The sequence below is a fragment of the Mastigoproctus giganteus genome, chromosome 10 (assembly GCF_048544385.1).
Source record: "Mastigoproctus giganteus isolate SK-2022 chromosome 10, ASM4854438v1, whole genome shotgun sequence".
Lineage (NCBI taxonomy): Eukaryota > Metazoa > Arthropoda > Arachnida > Uropygi > Thelyphonidae > Mastigoproctus > Mastigoproctus giganteus.
The window spans coordinates 218,814,473-218,832,942 of NC_143584.1; the positions used below are offsets into that span (position 1 = coordinate 218,814,473).

At 34.9% G+C, this 18,470-nt stretch overlaps 1 protein-coding gene across 1 annotated transcript in view; it reads right to left on the reverse strand.

Annotated features, from left to right (window-relative positions):
• Positions 1-2,217: 2,217 nt before the first annotated feature.
• LOC150079940 (ankyrin repeat and BTB/POZ domain-containing protein 2) overlaps positions 2,218-18,470 on the reverse strand; it is a 166,696-nt gene continuing 150,443 nt past the window's right edge. Inside the window, exons 13-16 of the mRNA XM_090382457.1 lie at positions 13,819-13,924; positions 8,998-9,185; positions 6,809-6,877; positions 2,218-3,034 (exon numbers count right to left, since the gene is read on the reverse strand). Of these exons, the coding sequence (XP_090238583.1) occupies positions 2,708-3,034; positions 6,809-6,877; positions 8,998-9,185; positions 13,819-13,924 (690 nt within the window). The 3' untranslated portion in view covers positions 2,218-2,707. The remainder of the gene's footprint in view (positions 3,035-6,808; positions 6,878-8,997; positions 9,186-13,818; positions 13,925-18,470) is intronic.

Consider the following 18,470-nt stretch of genomic DNA (forward strand, 5'->3'; position numbering starts at 1 on the left):
TTAGGTTAATTAATGATTCATCTCTAACAGAGTCTCTCCACTCGCTGTCTCATAGACATACTCTTTCTGCTGCATGCCTCTTCTACAGATACTTCCATGGGCACTGTTCTACTAAATTGGCTTCTATAATTCCCGCTCTCTCTTTCAAAACAGTCTGAACACATGCCGCCAGCAGACAACATCCGTTTACTGTCCAACTTCAAACTCACAGATCCAAATTTTCATCGTCCTCATTTATTCATTCAACTGCCATTTTCTGGAACAACCTTCCTTCATATGTCTTTCCTTAAAATTACAGTCTGAAGGAGTTCAAGTCTAATGTCAACAAATATCTTCTCTCATCTTCTCAACCTCCAATCCAAGTATGGTACTAAGTACTATAGGTTCTAATACCTCTTGTGTTTGGGGTTTATATAAAAAAAACAAAAAACTAGCAGAGCTTGCAGATGGCTGGTCCCGACTTGTTGATGACTGATCTCAACTTGTAGATGGTTGATTTAGTTTAGCTGAAGCAAAATTTTTTATCATTTTTGCATGTTCTCAACATTTCCGTTGACGTTTTGCAGCTGATTTTGCTATCTTCTTCAGTTTAGAGGCATTTAAGCAAGCCTTATAAGCTTTTTGCCTTTCAGCACTGGTTATTGCCACAGCAGTGCAGTCCAAAATAATAGTTTGTTTATTTATTATTTTTTTTTTTTCACAATTTCAAAATTTTATGTTTTTCTTACCCAGGATGATGAAAGAAAATCATTATACTTTGAATTTTTCAAATCAGTCCAGTAGAACTTGAGTTTTCACAAAATTAGGTGACACTGGCTATTCACTGCACACTGAAACAGTGTGGAGTGAATACCAGGCAGAGACTGGTATAAGCTGTCACAGCCGACTGCGACTGGGTGGTAGGGGTTATGACGTAGTTACATCTGTCACCCAATTTTGTGATATATGTGCTGCGAGTTTACTCCATGTCAAAAATTAGGGGGGTGCATGTAAAGGCGTTTCACATCAAAAAAATGTACACAAGAAGAAAAACATTTTGCACTGAATCACAGATGCTACTATGCTTAAAGTAAAAGTATGATAAAGTACAAGGATGTGAACAGTAGCATCCATTTTGAACTGAAATGTGATGTAGTGATATTTTTTTAAATTACTTTACGTTGTGCACAAAAAATGACATTGTTACTGTAAAAAAATGAAACAAAATAAGAAATGCATAGGAATTCCCTTGTTTTCATTTACTCACTTTTCAGCAAACAACCATGTGTGTAACTTGAAATGCTCATAGTTGTGACACTTAGAAATGGCATACATATTGATACAATATTTTTGACTCAAAATCACATAATTAACAGCCGCCTTAAGTTTCGCTTCATTTTATGGTCCATCCTGTTTTTGAGATGATACTTTTGCATCACGCACACACACATATTAGTCTTAAATATCTATCTTGTTTATAGACTTCTTTTACAAATTTGATAATGCATGTAAAAACTGGGCAATTATTGCAAATATGGCACTTTGGTGAACTATATAACCAGAGATTTCATGAAAAATAAGATAATCTAAGAAACAAGGGCTTTGTCACATATCATCCACCTTTAACCATAAAAGTAATAAGCTATACTCTTCTCTGACCCTGAAATCATAATACAATTTGTACTTTTCCCATAGGCAAATAGCTTATTAAAAAACAGGAAACTGCCACTACCCCATTATTATATTATTCTACAATGCCTACAAAAAATTATTGATACAGGTAGATAGATTTTAATATTAAATCTCTTTGTGCACTTTTTTTTTTAAATCGTATGAATTACCAAAATTGAAATATACACAACCAGTGGATGTAGGGCAGCTGTGACTGGGAGAAATTTTCCCTCTAAAATAAATCTAAATCTATAAAAGAATTAATTACAGTTAAGCATGCTAGGAAATAGCCTCTTAATAAATCCATATTACTTTGTTAATGTCACGGTGGGTTATTCTGAGGTAGAGATTATATGGATGTTACAGAATATAAAATAAAATTAAAAACAGAATACCTGTACAATATATGGCAGCTTGTTTGGAATAAGCTTTTTTTTTTTTTTTTTTTGTATTTTTTTTTTTTTTTTTTTTTTTTTTTGCTGCATTCATTCTCAGAAGATCAAGGTGTCTATTAAACTAAATATATGAAAAATATCTCTATTATAAGAGAATAAAATGATGGGCACGATTTACTACATTTTTAGAGAGGCTGGATTCCATGGTTAGTAGATAAGACCCAGCAATGAGATAGAAAATCCTGAAGTCAATGGAAGTTATTGTGAAAATAGTATTTATACAGTAAATAAGTCTTCTTCAGCACATTTGGCACTTGAGTCTTGTGAATACTTGTTCCACCAATAGGAAGTCAGTTATTATTGCCAGAGGTGCACCATAATTTGTTAAATCTCTGGTCAGAAGGCACTTTGGAGTTCAATTTTGTGATCCATCCAGTTGGCACATACCGAAAGGAAGACATACTTTGTATGTTTTATTTATTAATGCTGAATGTCTTTGTGCATTCTGTGATGTGTTATCAGGAGATTTTTTTTTTTAAATAAATTTTCAAAAATAGTGTCATTTTCGTTTAAGCATGCTCTGCATGTATTGTGTAAGCACAGCACTGGGTATACACACACACACAACAGTTTCTTTGGGCTAACTGCCTCCCGATGAGTGCTTAACCTTTGCTTACAGCTACAAGCTTTGTACCTTGAGACCGTTCTTTGATTCTAGCTTGTAAAGTTAGCAGTAATCCACTTAGGACATCATGATTATGCAACTTTTTTCCAAAAATAAGTTTGCGAACACTGTCATCATAAGTAAGAAGTGCTACCATGTTTTGAAGTAGGAATCCTTGGCAATACTCTAAGAGGTAGAGGGCATTGTATACCTTGGCATGAATGTACATAGAAACTACATTATCCAGGTCTACAAATTTAGAACTGCAAGCTTCACAGAACCTCAGCAGGCCATCAAGTTGGAAGAAACTTGCTGCAGCCATGAGCTGTAAAAAAAATTAAAAAGTAAATAATGGCTTATATAACAATATGCATATACAGTAGATAATTATCTAGTGAGGACTGGAAATAAATTTGCCCCGATAATCCAAAAAATGAAAAAAAAAAAAACTTGTAAATGTGACAGAAACATAAATTTATTTTCGTAAATACTGTATTCAAATTTATAAAAACACGAGAAGATTTAGCACAAAATTTAATACAAAGATTTTTTTTTTTTTTTAAAAAAAGGAAAGCAACGAACTTCTTTTTCTCTTGATTTACCTTCCTACAGATGATATTACATAAATTTCAAAGCAGAGTCATATCAGCGAGAGTGATGTGTCTTGCTATTCCATGGGTGGAGGTAGGAATGGATTGGGAGATGCAACAATCGTTTTAGCCAAAACAGCCAGTCCGACCCTGAGTAGAGGTGCTAAAGTGCCAACTTATTAAACTTGGCACTATTTTATGTTTATTGATGAATTGGAATTTTTGTTCAATTGAAAGGGCAACCCTTTTCCATTTTAAAGATTGATGGATGCTCAAGGACACAATTAAAAAAAAAATCGGAGAATGTTAAAATTAAAAGTAAAGAACATTACAAAGTGTAAACTTGTAATAGATTACACGTATTTCTTTTTGCTATCTGACTTTTGCTAGATTTCCACAAGCCATAGAAACCTCGGTTAATCTGCAACTCAGATAATCAAGAGTCTACTGTAATTCCTTATTATAATATGTGAACACTGCATTTTTTTAATATACAGAAAGGTTTTTTGAGGATAAAGCTTCTTTTGTGCAAAAAGAAGACTATGTGCTGTCAGCAAGAAGCATATTACTCATAATCATTTCTGCTTGGTCAGCTAAAACAACAACATAATGCAGGCATGGAAAACTGCATCAAGAGCATTTGTTAGTTTCATAAAAATGCACTGCCAAGTGAGTGCTTTATTTATTTATTTTTTTAACTGAAAAATACAAATAAAAACTTTAACTTATCCCCATTTTCCTAAACTAACCTGATGTAACAGTTTCACTAAGATAGGTGAAAGAAAGTAAAACAAGAGAAAACTGGCAACTCAATGGCATCAGCAGGTGTGTAGAAATCATAAAGGGCCAGCCCCTTCAACAAATTCAGGGTCTTGGACCTTTAACGTGGAGTTTTCATTTTTTTTTTTTTTTATTTATATTTATTTAATATTAAAATGTATCAACAAAAGTATCAATCCTTGGTAAAGTGTATAATTACAATCTTTAAAGTGAGCAATAATCAGCCTTTTACTGACAGCTTTATTGCTATTGATAAATGTGGAATCTCAGCATAGTTCAGCTTTTATTTATTGTTATCTTTACTCTATCATTTTGTGTATCATTTTGGTACGAGTTTCAAAAAATGTCCTAGAAGCCACTTGGTGAAGCGTCACCCCCTCCTTTACATTTATGCTGAGCATCAATCTTGACAAATTGTATCATGCTCTTTTTGAACATACAGTCATGAAGTGAAAGTCAACAAGAACTAACGTTCGGCTACATATTACTCATAATCATTTCACACAAGCAATCGTGAAAGATCTGTAAAAATCCTTTTACTTCAGCATTAAAACGATTGCTAATTTTAGAATCCTCAAAATTCTTGCTGTACAATACCAATATTCAAGTTATCAATGCTTATGTATTTTAAGAAATAAAATAACATCGTTTCAGATTCTAAAACAAAGATTATTCAAAAGAAAGTAACACAGTATCCCACATTAGTAGAAACAAAGAGAAAGTTTTGGATTTCCTTAATCTGAGTCTTCTATTCTTTTTCCTTCTCCCATATTTCTCCTTCATCTTCCACGTCTATACCTCAGCCTCCGACAATTATCTTAAGAACATAACATATCATTTCTCATCCAGAGGAATCCTTCCACCATAGTCAATCGGATGGTCTGCAGTACTTCATCTGACTTCCATACCTGCCACCAGTGTGGAAGTCAAAGGATGGTCCAACTATAGCCAAGTAGTCAGTGTACCAGTATAGAATTCTAGACTGACAAATACAAGTTCATGTTGCAAATTCAAATTTCCACATGATGCCTCAAACTACAATAATATTCTTGTTCTCCTATCACATAAACTCCTCTAGTCCTATGTGGTCATTGTGGTGGAGTAAAAACAGAAAAAAAAAGGTCAATATGCATTGTGGCACATACAAGGATTTGTTTTTTTGGCTATTAAATAATGAGTCTGTTGCAATAAAATTTCATTAACACTGTTCATTCCATTTCTTCCACACACACAAATGTTTCTGAATATCATCTTCTGTAAATCCTTTTAACACTGATTGTTTTTTTCTGAATGTCTTCAATGGAATGAAAATGAGTTCCCTTAAATATGCTTTTCAGTTTAGGGAAGAGAAAAAAACTCACAAGGGACTAGGTCTGGCAAGTAGGGTGCATGTTCACAGGGATTTGTTTTTTGGCCAGAAACTGGCAAACGGAGGGCATGATGTGTTCTGGAGCACTGTCTTGATGGAGCATCCAACCATCCTTCTGCAATTTGGGTCTCTTCCTTTGAATTTTTTTTACACGCAGCCTTGTCAAAACTTCAATATAGTATGTTTGACAGTCTGATTTGGTGGGATGCATTCAGCCATAATAATTCCTCTAATGTTGAAGAAAATATGAAGCATAGTTTTAATTTTTGATTTTGACATTCTTGCATTTTTTCATCTGGGGGACTGTTTTGTCTTCCATTGCATTGACTGTCTTTTAGTTTCTAGGTCATACTGGAACAGGCAACTTTCATCACAAGTAATTATGGTACTCAGAAAGTCTGATCTTCAGTTTTTCCAAAACATCTTCACAAACTTGGAGCCTTCTCATTCTTTGATCTTCATTCAAAATTTTTGGCGCCATCTTGGCACACACTTTTCTCATCAGTTTTCGTGGATACCAGATGGCCTGGTCATTCATCGTCTTCCACATTCTCTCTTCCTTCTAAATATCTTTTATGCCATTTGAACATGTGAGATCTTGACATAGTATCTTTCATAAACTTGATGTAACAACTCATAACTTTTTTGGTGTTTTCTTTAGTACTGTTAAAATTTTGAGGGTTATTCAATATTTGTTTTCTAACTGCAAAAACACAAAGTAATGGAAACCTGCTTCAAATGAGCATGTTGGACCATGACTTGTCAGACAACTAGGGAACGGTACAAGGTCAACTCTCTGCCTTTGTTTCACAGGTGGTGCTTCGTGTATAGCAGCTGCACATACAGGATCGTTATTTAATAGCCACATCTCGTAGGTCACACAACAACCAGTGGAAGCCTCTCCCTTTTGAAGCCATATCACCTTGCACATCTCATTAAGAGCACTCAGAGTGTTTTTGTGCCATAGTAGATGGTAGAAATTTGTGTTATTATTATTTTTGTTAGATTATCTTTATTTTAGCAGCTGAAAGTATGGATGTCTAGTATTTTATTATCGTATACCACTGAAGAGGGCCTAGACATCTTGATTATGTATGCACAGAAATCTAAATTAAACTTTTCTTTTCTTGTTCTATACACAGTATTGTGTTCTACCATTATGATGTTTTCTGTTTTTATTGCCCACTATGCAAGTATTTCTAAAATTTTATATTTCAATTTTTAACTATTTTAAAGCAGATATCAGTACTGTTCTTCTTTATTTGGTAGGTTACTGAATCAGAAAGAGCTTGGCACTTACATAATGCCTATTATTGTATATTGCTAATTAAGAATTATTAAAGCATACAAAATATTTTACCTCTAGTACATCATTCTGATCCACTCCAAAATCTTCACATCCTCCTTTATATAGGTACTGCATTATTAACTGTAAAACAAGACTATAGTTAACAAGTAGTTATTGATAATATAAACAATTTTAATTATTCAAAGCATTAAAAACAAATAAAAGAGACAACATTATGCATTTACTTTTGTAGTACCCTAATAGCCATTATTTTAGTAAAAAAAAAATTGTATAATATTTTAAAATTTAAATGTATTGATTAAATGAAGTTTTTAAGTGTTTACAATTGTTTATTTATAGTTGTTTACAGTTTGTAAGTGTTCACAATTGTTTACTGTTGTTTACAATTTATAAGTGTTTTAAGTGCTTACAAGGTGTGATCAAAAAGTTTGGGGACTGAACTGATATTTGGGAAACAATGAAGCTTACTAACTATTCAAATGGATCTCCTTTGAAGTAGGCTTGCCACTATATATTCCAATGCTTCTGCAACCTCTGGAACTATTCCTGATGGGTTTCCTTTGGAATTGCTAATAGCTCCCATGTACATTCTAAATAATTTCCTCATTCATTGCAAATCTGCCTTTCAAGAGGACTTTTAAAACCGGGATATAAAAAAGCAATGTTTGACAACTATTTAAACATAGCTGGAAATCAAGTACATCCATCAGTGGTTGGCTCTTTAGAATAGGTGAGCAATTTCAGAATTAGGTAGTCTAAAGCCACTGGCACATATTTTTTAGATAACCTAAAAATAAGGTTTTGGAGGGCAGACAAATAGTATCATATTATTTAGGGACTGCTATTGAACCTTGAGACCAGTTGAGGAGAAGTAGAGCTGTGTTGCCACTGTTTAGATTACTCCTTGGTCTCTGGCTGAAAGTGATAGCCACTTCTCATCCATGGTCACAAACCTTTCAAGGAAATTTGCTCGATCTGCTTAAAATGGAGCTAATGTTCACTTATCAACTCCTGTGTTTTTTATCTGAGTTTTTTTTTTATCAACAACTTTGGGATCCATTGTGCTGACATGTTTTTCATAGCGAGAACCTCTATTATGTATTACAAACATTCAAATGAAATGCCCAAGACTCTGGCAGTGTACTGAATTGTCATTCATCAATCACTCATCACCAGACCATAAATGCTGTCAGCAACTTATAGAATGATGGATATTGCAGGTCTTCCACAGTGTGGCTTACTTTCCAGGCTCCCTTCCCTCATTTAAATTCTGCTGCCCATTTCTTAACCATGGAATAGGAAGGGGCATCTTCCCCAATGTAACCATATCCTCGTGGTTGGAGAAAAAAAGGACTAATGCCTTTAGCATTAGTCCCTTTTTTCTCCAAATATTGGATGCCTGCCTGATGACTGATTTTGTCCATTCTTCCTCATTTAATTACATGTCCTGATTGATTTCAGGACCTGTAATTAAAAAAAGATGTTATTGAAACTGCATGAAACTTTGTGGATTACTATTTGAAGTTATACATTAAGTACAGAAATTTTTAACACTATACCACTATCCTTTCATACCCAAGCCACAAACTTTTCAAATCTCCCTCATATTCTGAAAATCTGGCACAACTTTTTCTTATAAAGTAGTGCCCGATGATCTGAAACATACTTTCATTTATATATAGAGATAACTCAAGTTTTTATTGTAAAAAAAAAAAAAAAAAAAAAATCTGAATTTTTATTAGTCTGATTTTAAAGAAATTTGTGTTAGTATGATAAATTTTCCTAAAATCCCCAAATGTAAAATTTTATGAAAATCTATACACTGGGAATTGAGCTGTTGTAAGTGCTTGGACAGTCAGATGGGTGATTTGTTAAAAACAATAGATGACTATAAAACCTTGACAGTTTTATAGTCACTCTGTGTGCCCAAAATTTTGTATTATTTGCACTTGCTGGTAGTGAGATAATATAACTTCCCTTATTAGAAGGCAGTTAAAGATGTTAGTATCTATCACTAATTACTATCTTCAACATTTTATTTTACTTTTTATTTTCACACTCATTTTCTTTTTTACCTTCAATAAGTTTTAAGTCACTAAAATTACAAGTAACAATAATAATAATGATATGATCACTTAAATCTATAACAACCCTAAGAAATTGATTTAAAATGCCACTTTTTACTACTAGATATTTAGTTTTATGAAACCAATTAGGGGATTTAAAATAAAGACTTTTACCTGGAATATGTCGTACCGAATATCATTAATCTGAACAACAGGTGGCACTCCATCACTCGATTTTGTTGATAACATAGCTTTAAACCGGGGTGAGGCATTAACCAAAATGATTTTATGAGCATAAAACACCCGACCTTCTACTCGAAACTGGACATCAGACATTTCTGGATTGTTCACGTACTTTGGATCTGTGTTCAAAATAAACAATAATTAAGATGGACTATTTCACAGATAAAAGAAAATGCAACTCTTTATTTGGAAAATATTAATTTTTAATTTTCTGTACTCTAGAAGGAATATTTTCTATATAAATACTTGAAAACTGGATTGCCTAATAATCTGTTTATGAAGAATTCCGTATATTCTTTCAGAATCTATTTCACGATTTCTTTACACTCCTCTCCAACCTTTATTCTTTTATAACAAGTAAAAAATTATATTAAAACAATTTTCTTTTTAAAAAATATTTAAAACAGATTCATATCTGCCCCCACCCCATTGGATTATAATTTATTTTAGTTTGTATATAGATATTCTCTGAGAGTACAGTACATTCTCAGAAATCACTACCATAGACTAATTAATAATAAATTCTATTCACAGAGAGAGAGAGGTGTACATATATTTTTAATGGTATTACATATCAAAATTTGCTGTTATTAAGGTGGCAGAGTTGCCAAAATTTGTCAATATTAAGGCAAGTGGGGTTGTTAATTTGTTAATGAGAACTTAGAAAATTTATACAACTGGTTTTGAAAAATGAAAATAAATGCAAGGTTCTATATCTGGACCAGAGTGACCCCAAGTTAAATTGTCAACTTAGGGATGGCACACTCAGGGCTGCTGAAAATGAAAACAACCTAGGTATCATAATATAGTCTGATATGAAGTTCTTTCTTTGTAGTAAGGCTGCAAAGACAGTGCATGGGATACTGTCAAAGATAAATATGATTTTTTTCAGTAGAGATAACAATGTAATTATTCCACTGCATGAACCAATGGTCAGACTAGATCTTGAAAAGAATGTAAAGGTTTGGAAGCCTCATCTCAGAAAAGACTTGATTAAAAGCACATAGAGGAAAACTGAACTAGTTGCATATGCAAAGGGATTTCTTACAATAAGAAACTCCAGTTTTGTAAACTGATATTTCTTCTAGTGAGAGGACACAAACAAGGGAACACGATTCAAATTAAGGAAGGATAATTATAAGCAGTGGTGTATTCGGGCCAGAACGCACTGGAACGATGTTCCGGTACTTTTTTCTAAATGTCATAAAAGGAAATCATTAAATTTATACACCTAATATTATGAAACAACGGCATAATCAAAGGGGAGGGAGAAATATCTATTTTACCCATTGCTACTAAAAATATATATTAATAGTAATCTTTAAATTTAATAGATTTCTTTAAAAATTTATTTAAAAACAAAAATATAAATTTCACAGAATGAAACTTGAATGTTTCTTACTAAAGTAATGTGTTAGATAAAGAGATCCAGCAAATGAGATATACTGTGATGCGTGCAGATGCTGCATTTTGATTCACCATAAGCTGAATGCTAAAACTGGTTGTTCTATGAACCGCAAGTCTGAAGTCTGATTCAGTTATTGTACAGTCGATGTGGCATTCATATAGTCTTCTGGAGAACGAGCATTCCAGTACTATTTTTTTTAGCAATACACCTCTGATTATGAGGCTATGTAGGAAAATTTGGCGTTAGTCAATGAGCATGTATAAGTTTAAAGAGGGATCATATAAATATTGGGAAGTGGATAAAATATAAAAACAGGGAACTGTTTATTTTACTTTTATTGTTTTGGCATGAAATTTTTACTGCTGGATGCCCTTCCTGACACCAACTCTCACCCTTTATCCAGGCTGGGGATATGCAATGCGGAAGGTCATTCCCTGACCTTCCGCATCTTCCATATTTGGTGGTCACGGGCTCGAACCCTGGTCTAATCAAGAAGCGTGTGCACTACTGCTCCTGCCCACCTGGCTACGGAGGCTCCTCATTCTGCCATTTTAATAATAACACTAATTTGTAATGGTGATCAGTTGGCTTATGGTGTGGTAGTGAGGACTAGAGTATAGTAATCACTCCTTGCTCATCATCAGCTGTAATAATGAAGGTGTTCTTAACAGCAAAACACAGGCTGAAAATCATCAATTAGATCAGGGGTATCAAAGTCAGAAGAGTTAATAGGATGCACAAATTGTTCTCTAGGTCTAGCAGTCATCACTGTGGTCATTAGGCCCCTGTGTACTGGAGAAATACATTAAATATCTTTATGCCCCCCTCCCTTTGTACAAAAATCAGTGATCTCATAACCATCAATATTTATGAAGGTTTGTATAAGTCAGAGCCCCCAACTGTTTTGTGAACCACATTTAAAATTCAAAGTATCATACTGATAATCAAATTGCCAACTTTAAGTCATATAATTATAATATCCTTAAACTTTTAATAGTTCAATCTCTCTCTCTCTCTCTCTAAGAAGTGCTACTAATAGCATCTATTGTATTGCACAACACTGCATAGTTTCCTACTGAAAGCTATAACAGATTTTCCTCCCTGTCCTTTTAAGAAGAAGAAGAAATTTAATAACTTTTTTTAAGTGAAAGCTTAAGCACTCAGGAAATGCTTGAGTTGACTATGTGAGCAATTCAAAATAGCTCCCTGAACCACATGCAGTTTGTGTGCCATACAATAAGAACCTATGGTATGAGTTATAAATTTCATATCAGTTTATCTCCTTGAAGTACCACCATGTATTTTCATGTAAGTTTAACACTATTAAACTGTGAAAGTGGATGGACAATGCATAAGTGGATCATACAACAAGTATCTGATATAGCATCCTTCAAGTTAACTGAACATCCTGGGTTCACCATCATCTGAGATGAGCAAGGCTTCATTTTACAAGTTATTCTCATATTAATTCTTAATAAATATGAAAGAATGTAAAGTTACCTAATTCTGAATCAAAGTTATCATTCGAGGATTTATCCTCAATTCATAAGCTAAACAGTCTCTCTGAATTATCCATAACCTACTATATTCCTTTCACATGGTAATACCCGATGGTGCCACACTATGGACATATTCTTTAATTTTGTTAGTGTTCATACAAATCATCACATATGTTTAGTACTCGACCCATGTCCATTGCGGCGCCTCTGTAGCCAGGTGGGCAGGAGCAGCAGTGCATAGCACACGCTTCTTGATTAGACTGGGGTTCGAGCCTGTGACCACCAAATATGGAGGATGCGGAAAGGTCAGTGAATGACCACCGCATATCCCTGGAGCAATATGGCCTTAGTTGCTAATGCTCCTAAAACCAAACAACAACATGTCCATTGCACATCCTTCCACATCAAATTGTTTTACATCTCTGATTTCATTGGTAAAGGGTATGATTTCTCTTGTACTATTTTCTACACATACTTGGAAGGTTTGGGATACAATTTTTATACCACTACTATCACAGTAATGAATAATAATCTGTAGAGAAATTCATGCACAACATGTAGAACAACACCCAGGGATGTGCCGAGCCATTTTAGTACCCGAGGCAAGAATGAAAAATTGCACCCTCCCCTAAAATATTGGAAAAAAAAATTTTAATTAAAAAAAAATATGACTTATTTAAAATACGTTTCTGGTACATGTTTTAATTAAAAATTAAAATTGAGGTTATAAAAATGACAACCAGTGGAGCGACAACCATGGTGGCACCCCAGATAGCACTGGTGCACACAGCTCGGTATCTGTACAGTGGCGTGACAAAGATTTTCATCTTGCAAAAGCAAGATGAAAACCAAGATGGATTGGAATAATCAAAACATACAACTGAAAACATTGGCAATTATTTAATTTTTCTTTTGGCACCCCTTTCAGCTTTTAACCTGAGGCAAGAGCCTCGTTTGCCTCATCCTCAGCACAGCTCCGAACAACACAATACTCTGTCTTGCTATACAGAGAAAAATAATTCTGGCAAACCTTCTCAATTTGCATGTCATTATAGTGAACATTTAAGATTCATTTTCTTAGATTAGATTTCTTTAATATCGATGTTGTCATAGTGAAACATCAGAAATAGACTACCTATACAAAAAAATAAATCAACAATAAAGTTTTCTCTTTTTCACAAGTTTGTAAAAAATATACTATCTATTGCTGAGGATTAACTATGGAATGCCATAAGTTTAAGACTTTTCTAAATGAGTGGCAAGTAACACTATGCTAACATTGACATGACAGTGCAGCAACAGTAAGATAATAAAGTCTACATATAACCAACCTACCAATATCAAAATTTTAAGTACCTTTATGCAAGCAAAAACATATTACCTGTTTTTATTTTAATTTTTTATTAATTATTTATTACTCCAGAAAATCAAATGAAAGTTTTATTAAATTTATACTGTTTGGAACAACATAAACATAAAATTTATGTTGTTAAAATGGTAGATAGTGGGGAAGAAAGGGGGGGTGCAAGGAGAATACTGAAGAAATTAGGATATAAGAAAGCAGGTGGTAGTAAGAATATAACTAAAAAAAAATCAAAAGAAAGTTTAGCTCTCTTAGAGAGAAAGTGGGAGGGCTACGCCATGCTTGCAGAAGGTAAGACGTAAATTAATTCATAAAAAAACTTTGTAAATTACAGTGAAAGCAAAACAAAAAGGCAAAGGAAAGAACTTGTAAAAAGGGCATGAAATTATAAAAAAATATATAAGTAGGAATTAAGAAGGAAAATTCATAGGATAGTCCACAGTATATTTTTTCAAATATATTTTCTAATAATCTGAAATTACCTATTCGTGCTCCTCCTACAAAGGAAACATTATGAATTTCTTTGATAGATTCTTTACCATAGCAACTACAGAAGATATCTGCCAGCAGAAGGCTTGTACCCTCTTTCTAAAATATAAAACAAAGCTATATTGGACATATTGATTCCATGATAACAAAAAAAAAAAAAGTAATCTGAAAAGTATATTTTTATATCAAAGAAAAAATTTTTAAGGTCAATCTTATTATCTGATTAAAATAAGCATCAGCTATACATCTGGGAAATGAGATTGGTGAGTGGAACAAAGGGATGCTCTAGACATTGCAGTTCTGCAAACTGCAATGTCTAGAGACTAGGCACCGGCAAGGTGATCTGACTGAGGTGTTTAAGGCTTTGAATAGATTGAGCAAGCTCAATGCTGATGAGATTATTCCTCATGCTCAGACCACACATATGAAGAGCACAAATTCAAATAGAGGAAGGACGGTTGCAGAATAGATGTGCAGAAGTTTGCCATTAGCCAATGGATGGTTGATTTTTGGAACAAACTTCCATCTGTTGTTGTGGAAGTTGATAGTTTAAATATATTCAAGGAAGAATTAAACAAGCTGTTGGAGGGGATGAATAGGTGAAATGGAAGGTAGGTGTGTGTGTGTGTGTGTGTGTGTGTGTGTGTGTGTGTGTGTGTGTGTGTGTGTGTGTGTGTGTGTGTGTGGCCGATATTGTATAAGCTTGCTTTCCTGCATCATTTACCACTGCAAGAGGCTGCCGTAGCCTAGTGGTCAGGCGCGCGGGTGCATAAGTACATGTGCCTTGAGTGACCGGGGTTCAAGCCCGTGACTACTGAATACGGTGCTGTTTCTTGTATTCTATCTATCTTGTGAACTCCTCTGACCGTTTGGTCGTCCCGGAGTATAAACAGAAAATTTATTTATTTATTTATTTAAATGCTAATTAGGAAACATCTTGTAAATAGTACAACTGGTTTTTTGGGGGTGGAAAGGACCATCAACTACTATTACCACAGTACGTTATTACCACTGGCATTTTTATTATTATTTAAGCATTTTGACTTGTCAAGAATACACCTTACCTTCCATATTCACAAGAAATACATTTCTAGAATGATCACAAATACTGAAATTCACAAATAAGGTCATAGACTCAAACATGACTGGTTATTATGATGTGGTTACACAGGAACTGGATGCAAAAAATAATTTTGATATCATATACTTGGATTTCAGGAAAGCTTTTGACACTGTTGCGGATGGAAGACTACTGTACAAATTGGAGCAGAATGGTATTAAGGGTAAATTGCTACGATGGATAAAAGGATGGTTGAGTGGGAGAAGACAGAGGGTGGTAATCAATGGGTGCTGCCCTTCATGGACTAATGTTATTAGTGGAGTCCCACAGGGTTCGGTGTTGAGTCCACTGTTGTTTTGTATATTTATCAATGATATTGATGAAGGTATATCAGGCTTAGTGTTGAAGTTTGCAGATGATACAAAGGTTGGCAGGGTTATTAATGGCAGTGTGCTACTGCAACAGGATCTAGAAAATTTGGGAAGATGGGCTGAGAAGTGGCAACTGAAGTTTAACCTTGACAAATGCAAAGTACTGCATATGGGTAGAAGTAACCCCAGAGAAACATACCAACTGTGTGGTACTACACTTAAGGTGGTAGAAAATGAAAAAGACCTGGGAGTAATTGTGCAGTCAGATATGAAGTTTTCTGAACAATGCAGACAGGCTGCCAGGGCAGGTCATGGGGTTTTGTCAATGATATATAGGAAGTTTGCTAGCAGGGAAAAGGAGGTGATTGTCCCTCTGTATAAAGCAATGGTCAGGCCACGCATTAAGTACTGCGTACAGGTCTGGAGGCCTCATTTTAGGAAGGATGTCGATCTGCTTGAGCATGTATAGAGAAAGGCAACAAGATTGGTGAGGGGATTGAAGGGATCCTCTTATCAAGAGAGGATTAAGTTCTGCAAATTGCAATGCCTGGAGACTAGGCACCTGTGCTGTGATCTGATTGAGGTGTATAAGGCCTTGAATGGGTTGAGCACACTAAATTCTGATGGGATTCTTCCACTTGTTAAGATTACAAACCTAAGGGAGCATAAATTCAAATTAAGAAAAGACAGATGTAGAATAGATGTGTGGAAATTTGCCTTTAGCCAGCGGATGGTTAATTGCTGGAACAAACTTCCATCTGTTGTTCTGGAAGTTGATAGGTTAAATAAATTTAAGGAGGAACTGGACAAACATTTAGAGGGAATGGTTTTATGAAATTTTTTTTTTTTTTTTGGCTGATGCTGCATAAGCTCATACACTTGCTTTCTTCCCATCACATGCCACTACTACTACTACTGTTACATATCACTGATTGTTGGAACAGGCTTCCATCTGTTGTTGTGGAAGTGAATGGTTTGAATCCATTCGAGGAAGAACTAACAAAGCAAAGCAATGGGAATTTCCAAGACTGCTGGAAGTCATAGTGGAACAAGTAAATACATGGGCTGTGTTAGGGTAACTAAGAGTAGACATAGGTGCATGTATACTTGCATGTACACCAATGCTAGGAGTATAGTTAATAAATTCGATAAGCTTGAAGTACTAGTCAAGACATCAAAGGCAGATATTGTTGGGATATCAGCAACATGGTCTCACACAGACATAAACAGTGCAGAACTGGAATTTGGGGAGTACAACGTCTACAGAAAGGATAGACAGGATAGGAAGGGAGGAGGGGTTATGCTATTAGTTAAGAAACACATAAAATCCAAGGAAGTGAAGCCAGTCGACATCACTGGACAGTGTGCAGTGTCAAGTCAGTTTGGTGTGACGTAAGCATTGGGAGATCAAAATTGAGAGTAGGAGTGTGCTATAGGCCTAATCACACTGATGAGTATAATGAGAAATTGTACAGGAAAATAGAGTGGTCCAGTACATCAGAGAGTCTTATAATGGGGAATTTTAATTTCCCAGATATTGACTGGAATTTGTGGTTTGGTCACTCACACACTAGCAAGGCTTTTGTGGATTTATTGGATGATTGTTTTCTACATCAGCATGTTTGGGAGGCAACTAGAGGGAATAATACTCTTGATTTGATTATCAGTAGTGATTCTTCATGTATTAAGAATCTGCAGATAAGGAACCACTAGGTGGCAGTGATCACGGTGTGCTGAAGTGGGATTTACTCAATGAGGTAACTACCATCAGGAGTAAAGGGAATGGTTATTACTTTCGTAAAGGCGACTACGATGGTCTGAGACAGTATTTAAATTCTATACAGTGGGACCAACTGAAGACGTTACCAACAGCAAATTCAAAATGGGAAGCATTCAAAGAACTTATCTTGGAAGCTACTAGGCTTTACATACCAACTAAAAAATATTGTTCAAGGTTTAAGCCTAAATGGATGTCAGATGAACTAATGAGACATATGACAGAGAAGAAAAATGCATGTGATACATATAAATTAACATGTGACACAGAAACCTATGATAGATGTACACTGGTCTGTAACCAAGTTACAAAGGAGGTTAGGCAGACGAAAGCAGATTACGAAAAATCTTTGGCAAAGGATGCAAAGAAAAACAGCAAAGAGTTCTTTACTTATGTAAACTCTAGAAGGAAGGGATGAATCAGATTGGTCCAATTGATATCGATGATTCAACTGTTGATGATCCTGCTCAGGTAGCTAACAAACTAAATGAATATTTTGCATCTACATTCAGAAATGAGGAGTTATTCGGGGGGGGGGGGGATGCCAGAGGTGTATTCAACTCTGGCAGTAAGCTAGATAATCTTGTAATAACTGAGAGTAAAGTGGAGGAGAAATTGTTGAAGATAAACATAAGAAAGGCACCCGGGATGGATGGAATCTATCCATTTATATTAAAGGAGGTGGCAAAGGAAATAAGCAATTAGCCATAATTATGAGAGCTTCCCTGGACTCAGGGGAGGTACCAATGGACTGGAGATGTGCAAATGTGACCTCAATCCACAAAGGAGGATCAAAGGGAGACACAGGTAATTACAGACCTGTTAGTTTAACTTCTGTTCCAGGGAAATTAATGGAGGCACTGGTTAAAGAAGCATTGCAGGATCATCTAGACAAGACTTCAGTTATAGCAAAGACACAGCATGGGTTTGTTAAGGGGAAGTCTTGTATGACAAATTTGATTGGATACTATGATGTAATCACAAAGGAACTGGATGCAAAGAATAACTTTGATATCATATAATTGGATCTTAGAAATGCCTTTGATACTGCTGCACATAGAAGACTGCTGCACAAATTGGAGCAGTGTGGCATTTGATGCAAATCGCTGTTTGGATAAAGGGATGGTTAAGTGGGAGAAGACAGAGAGTGGTAATCAATGGACATTGCTCTTCGTGGACTAATTTTATTAGTGGAGTCCCTCAGGGTTCAGTGTTGGGTCCATTGTTGTTTTCTGTATTTATAAATGATATTGATGATGGTATATCAGGCTTAATGTCCAAGTTTGCAGACGAAACAAAAGTTGGCAGGGTTGTTAATGACACTAATGACAGTATACTGCTGCAACAGGATCTAGAAAATTTGAGCAGATGGGCTGAGAGGTGGCAAATGAAGTTTAACATGACAAATGTAAAGTATTACATATGGTAAACAGTAAT